The following is a 13567-nucleotide window of genomic DNA, read 5'->3' as shown; positions in this document are numbered from 1 at the left end:
TCCACTAAAAATACAAAAATTAGCTAAGTGTGGTGGCATGCGCCTGTACTCCCAGCTACTTGGGAGGATGAGGTGGGAGAATCGCTTGAACCCGGAAGGTGGAGGTTGCAGTGAGCCGAGACCACACCATTGTACTCCAGCCCCAGCCTGGGTGACAGAGTAAGGCTCCATCTCAAAAAAACAAAAAAGAGATTATCAGTTATTGGTGAAGACAGAAGATTTGAAGACAGGAAAGGAATGAAAAGTTATCTAGAAGATTTGGAGAGTGAATGCACCAGGTGATTTCCAGACATCCCACTTAAGGTTTATGAATTAAAATGAGACTAGTCAGTATGGCTGTGTTCTTTTCTGCCTGTGTTTTTGTTTGTTTGTTTGTTTTCCAGCTGTGTGGGTTCAGGGGCGGAGTTGACAGAGCATTTGATTTAATCACAATTAGGGTTTGCTAGATGATTATGACAAATGGATACAGGGCAAAGGAATTGAAGGTATATGCAAAGGAGTGGTTATAGTAACAGACCATGGAACCTAAGCTTTTTTTTTTTTTTGAGACATGGTCTTACTCTGTCAGCCAGTCTGGAGTGCAATGGCGCCGTCTTGGCTCACTGCAGCCTCGATCTCCCAGGCTCAAGCGATCCTCCTGCTTCAGCCTCCCAAGTAGCTGGGACCAGGGACCACAGACGCTCACCACCATGCCTTATTTATTTATTTATGAGACAAGGTCTTACTATAATGCTCAGTCTAGTCTCAAACTCCTGAGTTCAAGCAATCCTCCCACCTCAGCCTCCCGAAGTGCTGGGATTATAGGCTTGAGTCACCGTGCTGGTCATAAGCTTCTTACATCATCAGTTTCTCCTTTATGACTTGACAGCCCTGATCAGCATAATGTAATTTCTCCTACCTTAAGAGTGTCTTCACCTCACTTCCCTCTCTAGTTATCAGCCCCCTTTACTGCAAAACTCTAAAGAGCTATCTATACTTGATATCTCTGAATCCACACCATTTAGGTTTATCACCCCAATTACACTGAAACCACTCTTCCTAAGATTACAAATGTTGCAGCGGCTCATGCCTGTAATCCCAGATCTTTGGAAGGCTGAGGCAGGAGGATCACTTCAGCCCAGAAGTTTGAGACCAGCCTGGGCAACAAAGTGGGACCCCATTTCTATAGAAAATTTAAAAATTAGGTTGGACACAGTGGCTCATGCCTGTAATCTGCTTTAGGAGGCCAAGGTGGGCAGATCACTTGAGGTCAGGAGTTCGAGACCAGCCTGGCCAACATGGTGAAATCTTGTCTCTACTAAAAATAAAAAAATTAGCTGGGTGTGGTGATGTGTGCCTGTAGTCCCAGCTACCTGGGAGGCTGAGGCAGGAGAAACGCTTGAACCTGGGAGGCAGAGGCTGCAGTGAGCAGAGATCATGCCACTGCACTCCAGCCTGGGCGACAGAGTGAGACTTTGTGTCAAAAAATAAAAAATAAAAAATTTAAAAATTAGCCAGGTGTGGTGGCATGCGCATGTAGTCCCAGCAACTTGAGAGGCTAAGGTGGGAGGATCGCCTGGGGCCAGGAGTTTGAGGTTACAATGAGCTATGATGGTACCACTGCACTGTAGCCTGGGCAAGTGTGAGACTCTGTCTCTTAAACGAAACAAAACAAACAAAAAATGATTACCAATGTTATTAAATTCTTAGGCCTTAACTTACTTAAAATATCTGCAGCATTTGACTTAGCTGATTATCCTCTTCTGCTTAAAACATCTGGCTTCCTTCTATTTACGTGGCTGCTCCTTCTCAGTCTCCTTTGCTGGCTCTTCTTTCTCTCCTCAACCATTAACACTGGAGAATCCAGGGAATGGTCCCTGGGACCTCTCGTCTCCTGTATCTAAATTGTATGGGAGATAGCAACCAGTTCTCCTCGCTTTAAATACCATCTATACATTGATAGCTCCCAAATGTGTATCTTCAGCCTGGAGTTTTCCCATAAACTCAAGACATATTCAGTTACTCCTCAACATCTCCACTTGAATGTCTAACAGGCATCTCAAACCTAGCCTACCCAAAACCAACTCCTAATCTCTATAAATCCCCATACCTCCCACCAAAACAAAACTAAAGAACCACCACCACCAACAAAATCCCTGATCTTCCCTGGAATTAATCTATCCTTCCAGATACCAGGCTAAAAATAACTGGTGTTTTCCTTGATGCCTCTCTTTCACCTTTCACATCCAGTCCACTGGGAAATCCCATTGGCACTATCTTCACAATTGACTAGGTCTCATTATCTCTGCCACGACTACCATGATCCAAGCCGAAATGATAATATCCTCCTAATTACTTGGCTTGCTTCCATCCTTACCTGGAAACCTATGTCTATTCATGACTTAGCAACCAGAATGATTCTTTTAAAATTTATCTAATAAAATTAAATTTTAATTCTATCCAATTTCAAATGGCATTCATCTGCTGAAATCCTCCAGTGGCACACAGCAAAAGTCCATAAAAAAAAAGCCTTACAAGTCATTTAAAATTTGTCCTTCACTCCCATCTTTCTGACTTTCTCTCCTCTGGTATCTTCCTCATTTACTACACTCTAACCACAACTGGTCCCCTTGCTTTCCATGAACACACCAGGCGTGTCTCCCTCTGAGGGTTTGCATTTGCTGCTCCCTCGATCCGGAATGCTCTTTCTCAGAATGGCTTGCACTTTCACCTTCTTCGAGTTTCTGCTCAAATGTCTCTTTAGCTCCTGGCCATCCTACTTTAAAATAACAATCTACCTATCCCCAACTTTATTTCTACCCACAATCCTATGTTATTTGTTTCTATTGTCTCTTCCCCTTCTCTAGGAAATAAATTCCAAGAGTCAGGAATTTTCTGTCCGGTTTGTTTCGCGGATGGATTCCCAGCACATGGAACTGTATCTGGCACATATCTAGTGCCAAGAATAAACAGTGTGCTTCTATGAGCTGATCAAAGAAGAGTATCATTTTAAAATCACCAAAAATTCAAGAACCACTAAAATTGTTTAGTTTCTCAGAAAATAAGATTTCAGGAAGTCCCTGATTGTGTAGTTGCAAGATTCCAGTCTAATCCATTTACCTGCTCGGAAAAGAACATTTAAGAATGTGTATGGTTAATTCCAGCAGTTCAGCTACTTTTCAACTTTCACTGTAAAACCACCACCTTGCTTTGTAGAACAGGTTTTTTTGTTTGTTTGTTTTGAGATAGGGTCTCGCTCTGTCGCCAGGCTGCAGTGCAGTGGTGCAATCTTGGCTCACTGCAAGCTCCACGTCCCGGGTTCAAGCGATTCTCCTGCCTCAGCCTCCTGAGTAGCTGGAATTACAGGCGCCCGCCACCACAGACAGCTAATGTTTGTATTTTTAGTAGAGACGGTGTGTCACCATGTTGGCCAGGATGGTCTCGATATCCTGACCTCGTGATCCGCCCGCCTCAGCCTCCCAAAGTGTGTAGAACAGGTTTTAAAGACGGTCCTCAGCCATCAACGCTTTTGTTTTCAGACCCTCCCTCTCTGGCTGACGGAGGCAAGTGGAGAGAGGAGGATCGGAGGCTCGGTGAGGCGGCAGCGGCCGAGGCAACCTCGCACCCGAACCGGCAGCGCGGCGCTCTCCCCAAAGAAGCATTTGCCCCGGAGCCCTTAAGAGGAGCAAGACCTGGACCTCGAGCACTTTGGATTCCAGTCAGGATAGATCGATAGACAGATGGGAAGGAGGAATACGCAAGTGCTGGGAGAATCCTCAAGAAAGGAGAAAGTAGTGGCGCGCCCAGGAGTCTCTCTGACACACTGGGAAATGAAATTTGGGTTTGGCGGAGTTATGACCAAAAACCTGCCCAAAGTACTTGAGAGCCGCCTTGGAGAGTAGCGCGGGGTGCCTGGCAAGGTGAGGACGGCCTGCGGGGGCGCGGGCTTTTCCTCAGCAGCTCTACGCCCGCCTGGCCCAGCGCCTGAAGGGTAGCGGCGCAGCCCACGTCGCTCTCAAAGCTTGCCCGGAGGGGCGTCACGTGACTCCGGGTGCGGTCCCCGCGCTGAAGCCCTGCAGGGAACCCGAACCCTCCCCTCCGGCCCGCCCCCTGCGGCCCGCAGCGGGCGGGTTGGCCTGGATGCCGACGACAGAGAGACTGGGGCGGCTCCCGGGGCCCCAGAGAGCCAAGACGGCGCTCACCGGGTAGAGGTAGAGCACCGCTCCCACCAACGCCAGCAAGAAGGTAACGGCGAAGATCGCGAAGTCCAACATGGTTCTTCCGCCCAGGCAGCCACGTCTCGGATCGGCCGCTCGAGCAGCAGCGCCTCAGCCTGGCCCAATTTAGGGCATAGCGTGTGGGCGGGGGCACCTCCCTGGACCTGCGAACCAACGGGCCGCTGGGGGCGTGACCGAGGCCTGCGGCCGGCGCCAGCGGAAAGAGCAATAGATCGCCGAGGAGCCGGGGCCCGGGTTCCTGAGCGCAGCAGGCCGAGGCTGAAGCCGCCTAGCGCCAGCCTCCACCCCAAGGCGGGGATTGCGGTGCACACGATTTCAGACAGAATATGCCCGCGACTTGGGACCGGGTTGCTGGCGAAAGCAGAGCCCAGGTTTCTGAGAAAAGTTAGGAGTTAGCAGTGCTCTGTCCGCCCAACACTTTTCGCAATGGATTCAGAATTAAAACCTCTAAACCAATGATTTTCGAAGAGTGGTCCCGGTACCAGCTGCATCAACGTCGCCCGGGAGCTCTTTAGAGATTCAGATTATCGATGCCGGGCGCGGTGGCTCCACCTGTAATCCCAGCACATTGGGAGGCTGAAGCGGGAGGATCGCTTGAGCCCAGGAGTTTGAGACCAGCGTGGGCAACATAGTGAGACCGCCGTCTCTACAAAAAAAAAAAAAAAAAAAAATTAAAGTAGCCGGCAGTGGTGGCGCGTGCCTGTGGCCCCAGCTGCTCCGGAGGCTGAGGCTGGAGGATCGCTTTAGCTGGGGAGGCAGAGGCTACAGTGAGCCGAGATCGCACGACTGCACTCCAGCCTGGGCGACAGGGCGAGACCCTGTCTCAAAAACAAAACAAAACAAAAGGAAAACAAAATAAAAAGATTCTCGATCCCAAACTAGACCTACTGAATCAAACACTCGGGGTGGGCAGGGATAGGGGGCGCGTACAACAATCTGAACAGAGCCCCCCCGGGAACACTGTTACACACTTAAATTTGAGTGAAAACCACCACTGATCTAAGCGGGACAGGGAAGTGTCTGGGAGTAAAACAAGAGTAGATACGCCTTGTTTCGCAGAATTTCTGTCTGAAGTACTAGTAAATGTGGTTCTTTGACACTTTCTGGTGAGCGGAGGCTGCACACTGTTCAGGTTTCCTTGCTCTGTTAACTCTGACTTTCGGTAAATTGCTTGAGTTTTCTAAGCTTCCATTTCCTTCTACGTAAAACAGTGAAAATAATACCACATGGAGTTGCCTGTAGGTTAAATTACATATTTTATGAAAATCACTTAGCACAGCTCCTGGCAAAACCGACTAAGTGCTATCTACATCAGCATTTGGCGTTTGTTGCCCTGGACATAAAATACCCTAGGACCCCTCTTTCTATTTCGCATGGCTCAGAAGTTTTGACATGGCTACTGAAATACAAGGCAAGGCCTGCTACTTACTAGTGCTGCTTTTGGTGAAAGTGTGCTAAAAGTATTTATAGATTTTATAGCTTTAATAATATAAAATGTCAAGAACAGGCAGCAATTTGGCAAGAGAAATTCCAGATTGCATTTTACAGCTTCTATGATAAATGTTACATAAGCAGGAAACATACCTCATTGAAAATGCCAACTCTTTTGGCATCTATAGCAAATATAATGAAACATGCTGTTTAATATTTCACTTGGCAGAAATTGTATTTTTAAGTCTTTCTCTGCCTATAAATGTGCTTTAAACTGTCGTATGTTCAAAGTTCATTTTTAAGTCTCTTGTTCAGAATTTTAAAGATACTTCTTGTCAAACTGATGTTCCCAATAGGTTTTCAAAACAGTAAATGTAAGAGTTTTTTTGTTTGTTTGTTTGTTTTGTTTGTTTTTGAGACAGAGTCTCGCTCTGTAGCCCAGGCTAGAGTGCAGTGGCGGGATCTCGGCTCACTACAACCTCCTCCTCCCAGGTTCAAGCAATTCTCCTGCCTCAGCCTCCCGAGTAGCTGGGATTATAGGCACGTGCCACCATGCCCAGCTAATTTTTGTATTTTTAGTAGAGATGGGTTTCACCATGTTGGCCAGGCTGGTCTTTAACTCCTGACCTCGTGATTCACCCACCTGGGCCTCCCAAAGTGCTGGGATTACAAGCGTGAACCACCGCGCCTGGCCAAACATAAGAGTTTTAACTGCATAAGGTAGCCATATAACTGTAATCTTAGGTACCAATCCTTCAGGATATCTAGAATTCTCTTTTAGTCCTAAATTGACCTACATCCTGAGACTCTGAACTTTGAGGGCTGTAAAAAAGACAAAAATTCCAGAAATTGGTCAGGGCACCATATTTTATAGCGTGAGTCTCTAAAACTAGACATCTACCTCCTCTTCCTGTGTTCCTAAAACATTTTGCCCAGATACTCCCTAAAAGCATATATAAATAATATATATAATATATATACACATACACACACACACACACATATATCTTTTCACACATTTTTTGTATTGACATCTAAAATTTTTATCTTGACTTTAAAGGATTAAATTTCTGGCATATTATAAATATTCACGTTTTGAAATTGTTACAGCTGTCTTTTAAGTGTATGAAAAGGAATGTAAATATAATAGTGATGTGATAACTATAAGACTTTTTTAAAAAACACACAAACTTGGCCAGGTGCGGTGGCTCCACCTGTAATCCCAGCACTTTGGGAGGCCGAGGCGGTCAGATCACTTGAGGTCAGGACTTCAAGATCAGCCTGATCAACATGGGGAAACCCTGCCTCTAATAAAATTACAAAAATTAGCCGGGTGTGGTGGCACGCGCCTGTAATCCCAGCTTCTCAGGAGGCTGAGGCAGGAGAATCGCTTGAACCCGGGAGGCAGAAGTTGCAGTGAGCCAAAGTGGTGCCACTGCACTCCAGCCTGGACAAAAACAAAACCAAAGCCAAAAACAAAACAAAAAACCCATAAACTTTTTGTGAACAACTGGAAATTTTCCATGGTTCCTTTTTCTGAACTTATTTTTATTGCACTTGTCTGACAGAATTTTATTCTAATGAAATTATTTTTATCCTTGAAAGTAATTTTCTTCATCACCTGTCATACTTCTTCTCTTCAACATGTACTCAATTTGAATTAAAAAATAGTTTTTGGGGCCAGGTGTGGTGGCTTATGCCTGTAATCTCAGCACTTTGGGAGGCCAAGGCGGGCAGATCACAAGGTCAGGAGATCGAGACCATCCTGGCTAACACGGTGAAACCCTGTCTCTACTAAAAATACAAAAAAAAAAAAAAAATTAGCTGGGCGTGGTGGTGGCGCCTGTAGTCCCAGCAACTCAGGATGCTGAGGCAGCAGAATGGCATGAACCCGGGAGGCGGAGCTTGCAGTGAGCTGAGATCGTGCCACTGCACTCCAGCCTGGGCGACAGAGCGAGACTCCGTCTCTAAAAAAAAAAAAGAGTTTTTGGGCTGCACACAATGGCTCACGCCTATAATCCCAGGACTCTGGGAGGCTCAGAAGTTCACTTGAGCCCAGGAGTTCAAGGTTATAGTGAGCTATGGTTGTGCTACTGCCCTCTGTCCTGGGTGACATAGTGAGACCTAGTCTCTAAAAAAAGTGTAAAACACACAAAAGTTTTAAACTCTGTGGCTTTAAAAACTCCTACAAATTTATTTATTTTAATTTTCTTTTTTTTTTTTTTGAGATGGAATCTCCATCTGTCGTCCAGGGTGGAGTGCAGTGGCACAATCTCGGCCTACTGCAAACTCCGCCTCCCAGGTTCAAGTGATTTTCCTGCCTCAGCCTCCTGAGTAGCTCGGACCACAGGCACACGACCCCACGCCCGGCTAATTTTTGTATTTTTAGTAGAGACGGGGTTTCACCATATTGGCCAGGCTGGTCTCGAACTCCTAACCTCGTGATCCACCTGCCTTGGCCTCCCAAAGTGCTGGGATTACAGGCGTGAGCCACCGCGCCCAGCCTTAATTTTCTTTTTTGAGACGGAGTCTCACTTTGTGACCCAGGTTTGGAGTGCAGTGGCGCAATCCCAGCTGACGACAACCTCCAAATGAATCTCTGGTTGGCTACTACTAGATTCCTTAGGTTGGAATTGTGAACACACAATCTTCTTAGAATATAGGGTCATTCTCAGCGTATGCTTACGTTATCACTGTCAGGTGTGTCTACCATGCAACTGTCACCACTGATGTTCATTCCTTCAGACTACACCACCTGGGCTTCTTATGAGCTTACTTCTAATTCCACCAAGAGGCATCAGTAGGCTGAGGCTGAGAAGAGAGCAGCTTTAGAAGCCTCCTGTTTTGCTCCCTCTCAGCTCTGAGCCATATTTGCTGGCAGGAGCTACATCCCACTATATATATATATATATATAGCTTTTGAGGTAGAACTTCCTCCTATTATCCTCCAACCCTCTCTGAGCAACAGTAATATTTTCTCTCCTTGCCCCTTCAGACCTAGGACTGACAATGGTTTCCCCTGTTGCTAGTCTCTGGATACTTCAGCATCCTTTATTGGTTCCCTTAATCCTCCCCACACTTTTGTATATAGTTTCTTCCTTAAAGTCTTTTGAACCACTGGAGTGAGATACTGTTTACCGTCAGACCTGACTCTAGTTGGCACAAGGAGTGGCTCCCAGAAACAGTTCAAACAGTTCCTCAAGTTGGAATTCTAGGACCAGTTTAAACATATATTTGACAACCTCATGATGAGATTCATTCCTGATAGTGATAATGTGTAGCATGCAGTGACAACAAGGTTATTCAAATTATTGCCAGTAGTGACATGGGATGGAATGTCAGTAGGGAAGAAATTTTACATGGTCAAGTGATTATTGATAGCAACAATGGGTATTGCAAAAGATTGTGGAATATGCCGGACGCAGTGGCTCATGCCTGTAATCCCAGCACTTTGGGAACCCAGGGCAGACTGATCACTTGAGGCCAGGAGTTCAAGACCAACCTGGCCAACATGGCAGAAACCCTGTCTCTACTAAAAATACAAAAATTAGCTGGACATGGTGGCACATGCCTGTAATCCCAGGTTCTTAGGAGGCTAAGGCAGGAGAATCACCTGAACCCAGAAGGCAGAGGTTGCAGTGAACTGAGATGGCACCACTGTAATCCAACCTAGGCGACAGAGTGAGACCCTGTTTAAAAGAAGAAGAAGAAGAAAAAAAAAAGATGGTGGGCTAGATGGCTATTTCTGACTGCATTATAGAGCTTATGAAAAGAAAAAACAAAACAAGTTTTAGGCCTTGACATTCCAACATAAGATGATATAGATGAAGGACCAGAAGGCTTCCATTCTTCTCAAAAGAATATTTTGTGGCCAGGCATGGTGGCTCACCCCTGTAATCCCAAACACTTTGAGAGGCTGAGGTGGGCAGATCACCTGAGGTCAGGAGTTCAAGACCAGCCTGGCCAACATGGTGAAACCCCATCTCTACTAAAAATACAAAAATTAGCCGGGCATGGTGGCAGATGCCTGTAATCCCAGCTACTTGGGAGGCTGAGGCAGGGAGAATTGCTTGAATCAAGGAGGCAGAGGTTGCAGTGAGCTGAGATCGCACCACTGCACTGTAGCCTGGGCGACAGAGCGAGACTTCATCTCAAAAAAAAAAAAAAAAAAAAAAGAACATTTTGTGCAGCTGTAGGGCAGATATGGCTGAGTTACAGGCCCTAAAATCTAATTGTGCAGGTTGTAGAGTTATAATGCCAGCTAAAAGCAGAATCTTGCCAAGTCTTTTATTCTAAATTAGGGCACTGTTTGAGAAGGAATAGGACTCTTAGATCAGTACATTTGGTCAGAGAAAGACAAAGGTGAAACCCCAAGTCCCGCTGAACCTTCCTTGCCAATGGGAGTGGGCCTATCTCCCCTGTCTGAGGAAACTAACTTCCCTCATATGAATCTTTCAGAAACTTCTTTTGGGTCTGTTATATAACAAGGTGGTGCCCATTATCTCTGAGGAAGAATTCCCATTTCTTCTTATTATTTCTAGGCAATAAAGACTGATAATAGGCCAGGCGCCGTGGCTCACGCCTGTAATCCCAGCACTTTGGGAGGCCGAGGTGGGCTGATCACGGGGTCAGGAGATGGAGACCATCCTGGCTAACACGGTGAAACCCCGTCTCTACTAAAAATACAAAAAATTAGCCGGGAGTGGTGGCGGGTGCCTGTAGTCCCAGCTACTTGGGAGGCTGAGGCAGGAGAATGGCGTGAACCTGGGAGGCAGAGCTTGCAATGAGCCGAGATCGCACCACTGCACACCAGCTGGGCAACAGAGTGAGACTCCATACCAAAAAAAAAAAAAAAAAAGACTGATAATAATAAACTAATAAAATAATAAAGGTAATAATGGACTGTCTGGGTAAAAACAGTTAAACCCATCATAGCCCAGGGAGACAATTACCAGTTTAGTTCTTACAGAACAGAGGCACTGCAAGAGAAAGGGGACAGGTGATGGTATAGCAAGGTGGGTAATTTGTCACTCACAGTTTATTATTGCCAGCACATAGTGATCATAAAAAGCAGAACACATTTGGTTGGTTCTATTGTTGTTTTAAAATACTCTACTCATAATGCCTGGACCTGGAGCAGAACACTGGCTTATACATCAAAGGAGCAATGAGACCTTGCTAATTTGTATTAGAGGGATGCTGAGAAGCTGTATGGAAATGGGTATTTGTTTAAGGAAAAGAAAACATAAAGGGTGGTAAGGGCCAAATTTATTTATATGGTTTCACTCACTCAGAATTTGGGAAGTCAATGTGTTAACTTGACATATTAGTCCATTTTCATGCTGCTGATAAAGACATACCTGAGACTGGGCAATATGCAAAAGAAAGAGGTTTAATGGACTCACAGTTCCACGTGGCTGGGGAGGCCTCACAATCATGGTGGAAGGTGAAAGGCATGTCTCACATGGTGGCAGACAAGAGAACTTGTGCAGGGAAACTCCCCTTTATAAAACCATCAGATCTTGTGAGACTCATCCACTATCACAAGAATAGCATAGGAAAGAGCTTCCCCCCATGATTCAATTACCTCCCACCGGGTCCCTCCTACAACACATGGGAATTCTGGGAGCTACAATTCAAGATGAGATTTGGGTGGGGAAACAGCCAAACCATATCATTACACCCCAGCCCCTCCCAAATCTCCTATCCTCCCATTTCAAAACTAATCATGCCTTCCCAACAGTCCCCCAAAGTCTTAAGCCATTTCAGCATTAACCCAAAAGTCCACTGTCCAAAGTCTCATCTGAGACAAGGCAAGTCCCTTCTGCCTATGAGCCTGTAAAATCAAAAGCAAGTTAGTTACTTCTTAGATGCAATGGGAGTGCAGGCATTGGATAAATACACCCATTCCAAATGGGAGAAATTGGCCAAAACAAAGGTGCTAATGGCCCCATGCAAGTCCAAAATCCAGCAGGGCAGTCAAAGCTCCAAAATGATCTTCTTTGACTCCATGTCTCACATCCAGGTCGTGCTGATGCAAGAGGTGGGTTCCCATGGTCTTGGGCAGCTCTGCCCCTGTGGCTTTGCAGGGTACGGCCCCTCTCCCAGCTGCTTTCACGGGCTGGCATTGAGTGTCTGTGGCTTTTCCCAGTGTGCAGTGCAAGCTGTCAATGCATCTACCGTTCTGGGGTCTGGAGGACAGTGGCCCTCTTCTCAGCTCTACTAGGCAGTGCCCCAGTGGGGACTCTGTGTAGGGGGTGCTCACCCCACATTTCCCTTCTGCACTGCACTAGCAGAGATTCTCCATGAGCATGCTACCCCTGCAGCAAACTTCTGCCTGGACATTTAGGCATTTCCATACATCCCCTGAAATCTAGGCAGAGGTTCCCAAACTTCAATTATTGACTTCTGTGCACCTGCAGGGTCAACACCACATGGAAGCTGCCAAGGCTTGGGGCTTGCACCCTCTGAAGCCACAGCCTGAGCTGTACCTTGGCCCCTTTTAGTCACGGCTGAAGCAGGTGGGACTCAGGGCACCAAGTCCCTAGACTACACACAGCAGAGGGACCCTGGACCCAGCCCAGGAAACCATTTTTTTCTTCCTCAGCTTCCAGGCCTGTGATGGGAGAGGCTGCTGCAAAGGTGGAGACATTTTCCCCATTGACTTGGAGATTAACATTCGGCTCCTCATTACTTATGCAAATTCCTGCAGCCCGCTTGAATTTCTCCTCAAAAAATGGGATTTTCTTTTCTATCACATTGTCAGGCTGCAAATTCTCTGAACTTTCATGCTCTGTTTTCCTTTTCAAGCTGAATGCCTTTAACAGCACCCAAGTCACCTCTTGAATGCTTCGCTGCTTAGAAATTTCTTCCACCAGATACCCTAAATCATCTCTCTCAAGTTCAAAGTTTCACAAATCTCTAGGGCAGGGGCAAAATGCCATCAGTCTCTCTGCTAAGACATAAAAAGAGTCACCTTTGCTCCAGTTCCCAACGAGTTTCTCATCTCCATCTAAGACCACCTCAGCCTGAATTTAATTGTCCATATGATTATTAGCATTTTTGGTCAAAGCCATTCAACAAGTCTCTAGGGAGTTCCAAACTTTCCCACGTTTTCCTGTCTTCTTCTGAGCTCTCCAAACTGTTTCAACCTCTGCCTGTTAACTGGTTCCAAAGTCGCTTCCACATTTTTGAGTATCTTTTGAGCAACACCCCACTGTACTGATACCAATTTACCATATTGGTCTGTTTTCACACTCTAATAAAGACATACCCAAGACTGGGCAATTTACAAAAGAAAGAGTTTTAATGGACTCACAGTTCCACGTGGCTGAGGAGGCCTCACAATCATGGTGGAAGGTGAAAGGCACATCTCACATGGCAGCAGACAAGAGAACTTGTGCAGGGAAACTCCCGTTTATAAAACCATCAGATCTTGTGAGACTCATCCACTATCATGAGAATAGCATGGGAAAGACCTGCCCCTCATGATTCAATTACCTCCCACTGGATCCCTCCCACAACATGTGGGAATTGTGGGAGCTACAATTCAAGATGAGATTTGGGTGGGGACACAGCCAAACCATATCAGTTGAGCACTTGAGATTGAATCTGAATATGCTTGTTTGGTTAACTGAAGTCTGGATTCAATGTTGGCCTACAGTCATTCAAGTTGGGATGCCAGAAATTTCCTGGCTGGAGTGCAGTGGTGCAATCATAGCTCACTGCAGCCTTGACCTCCTGGGCTCAAGTGATCTTCCTGCCTCAGCCTCCTGAGTAGCTAGGACTACAGGCATGTGCCACCACACCTGGCTATTGTTTTGTTTTGTTGGTAGAGACAGGGTCTTGCTATGTTGCCCATGCTGGTTTCAAACTCCTGGCCTCAAGCAATCCTTCTATTTCAGCCTCCCAAAGTGCTG

The 13567-nt window shown here is 46.2% G+C and overlaps 1 protein-coding gene across 8 annotated transcripts in view; it reads right to left on the bottom strand.

The window, feature by feature from the left end:
- Positions 1–5086, bottom strand: part of LOC129032124 (cytochrome P450 20A1) — a 65954-nt gene extending 60868 nt beyond the window's left edge. For 4 of the 8 annotated variants that reach the window (XM_054479182.2, XM_054479183.2, XM_054479184.2 and 1 more), the window contains exon 1: positions 4182–5086. In XM_054479182.2, coding sequence (XP_054335157.1) covers positions 4182–4253 — 72 coding nt within the window. In that variant the 5' untranslated portion in view covers positions 4254–5086. The remainder of the gene's footprint in view (positions 1–4181) is intronic. The other 4 variants (XM_054479186.2, XM_063648369.1, XM_063648371.1 and 1 more) reach the window with 4 other exon arrangements.
- Between the last annotated feature and the right edge of the window lie 8481 nt (positions 5087–13567).

Source organism: Pongo pygmaeus, chromosome 11 (assembly GCF_028885625.2).
Source record: "Pongo pygmaeus isolate AG05252 chromosome 11, NHGRI_mPonPyg2-v2.0_pri, whole genome shotgun sequence".
Lineage (NCBI taxonomy): Eukaryota > Metazoa > Chordata > Mammalia > Primates > Hominidae > Pongo > Pongo pygmaeus.
Note: the sequence above shows the minus strand (reverse complement) of the source record. Positions and strands in the feature narration are given on the sequence as shown.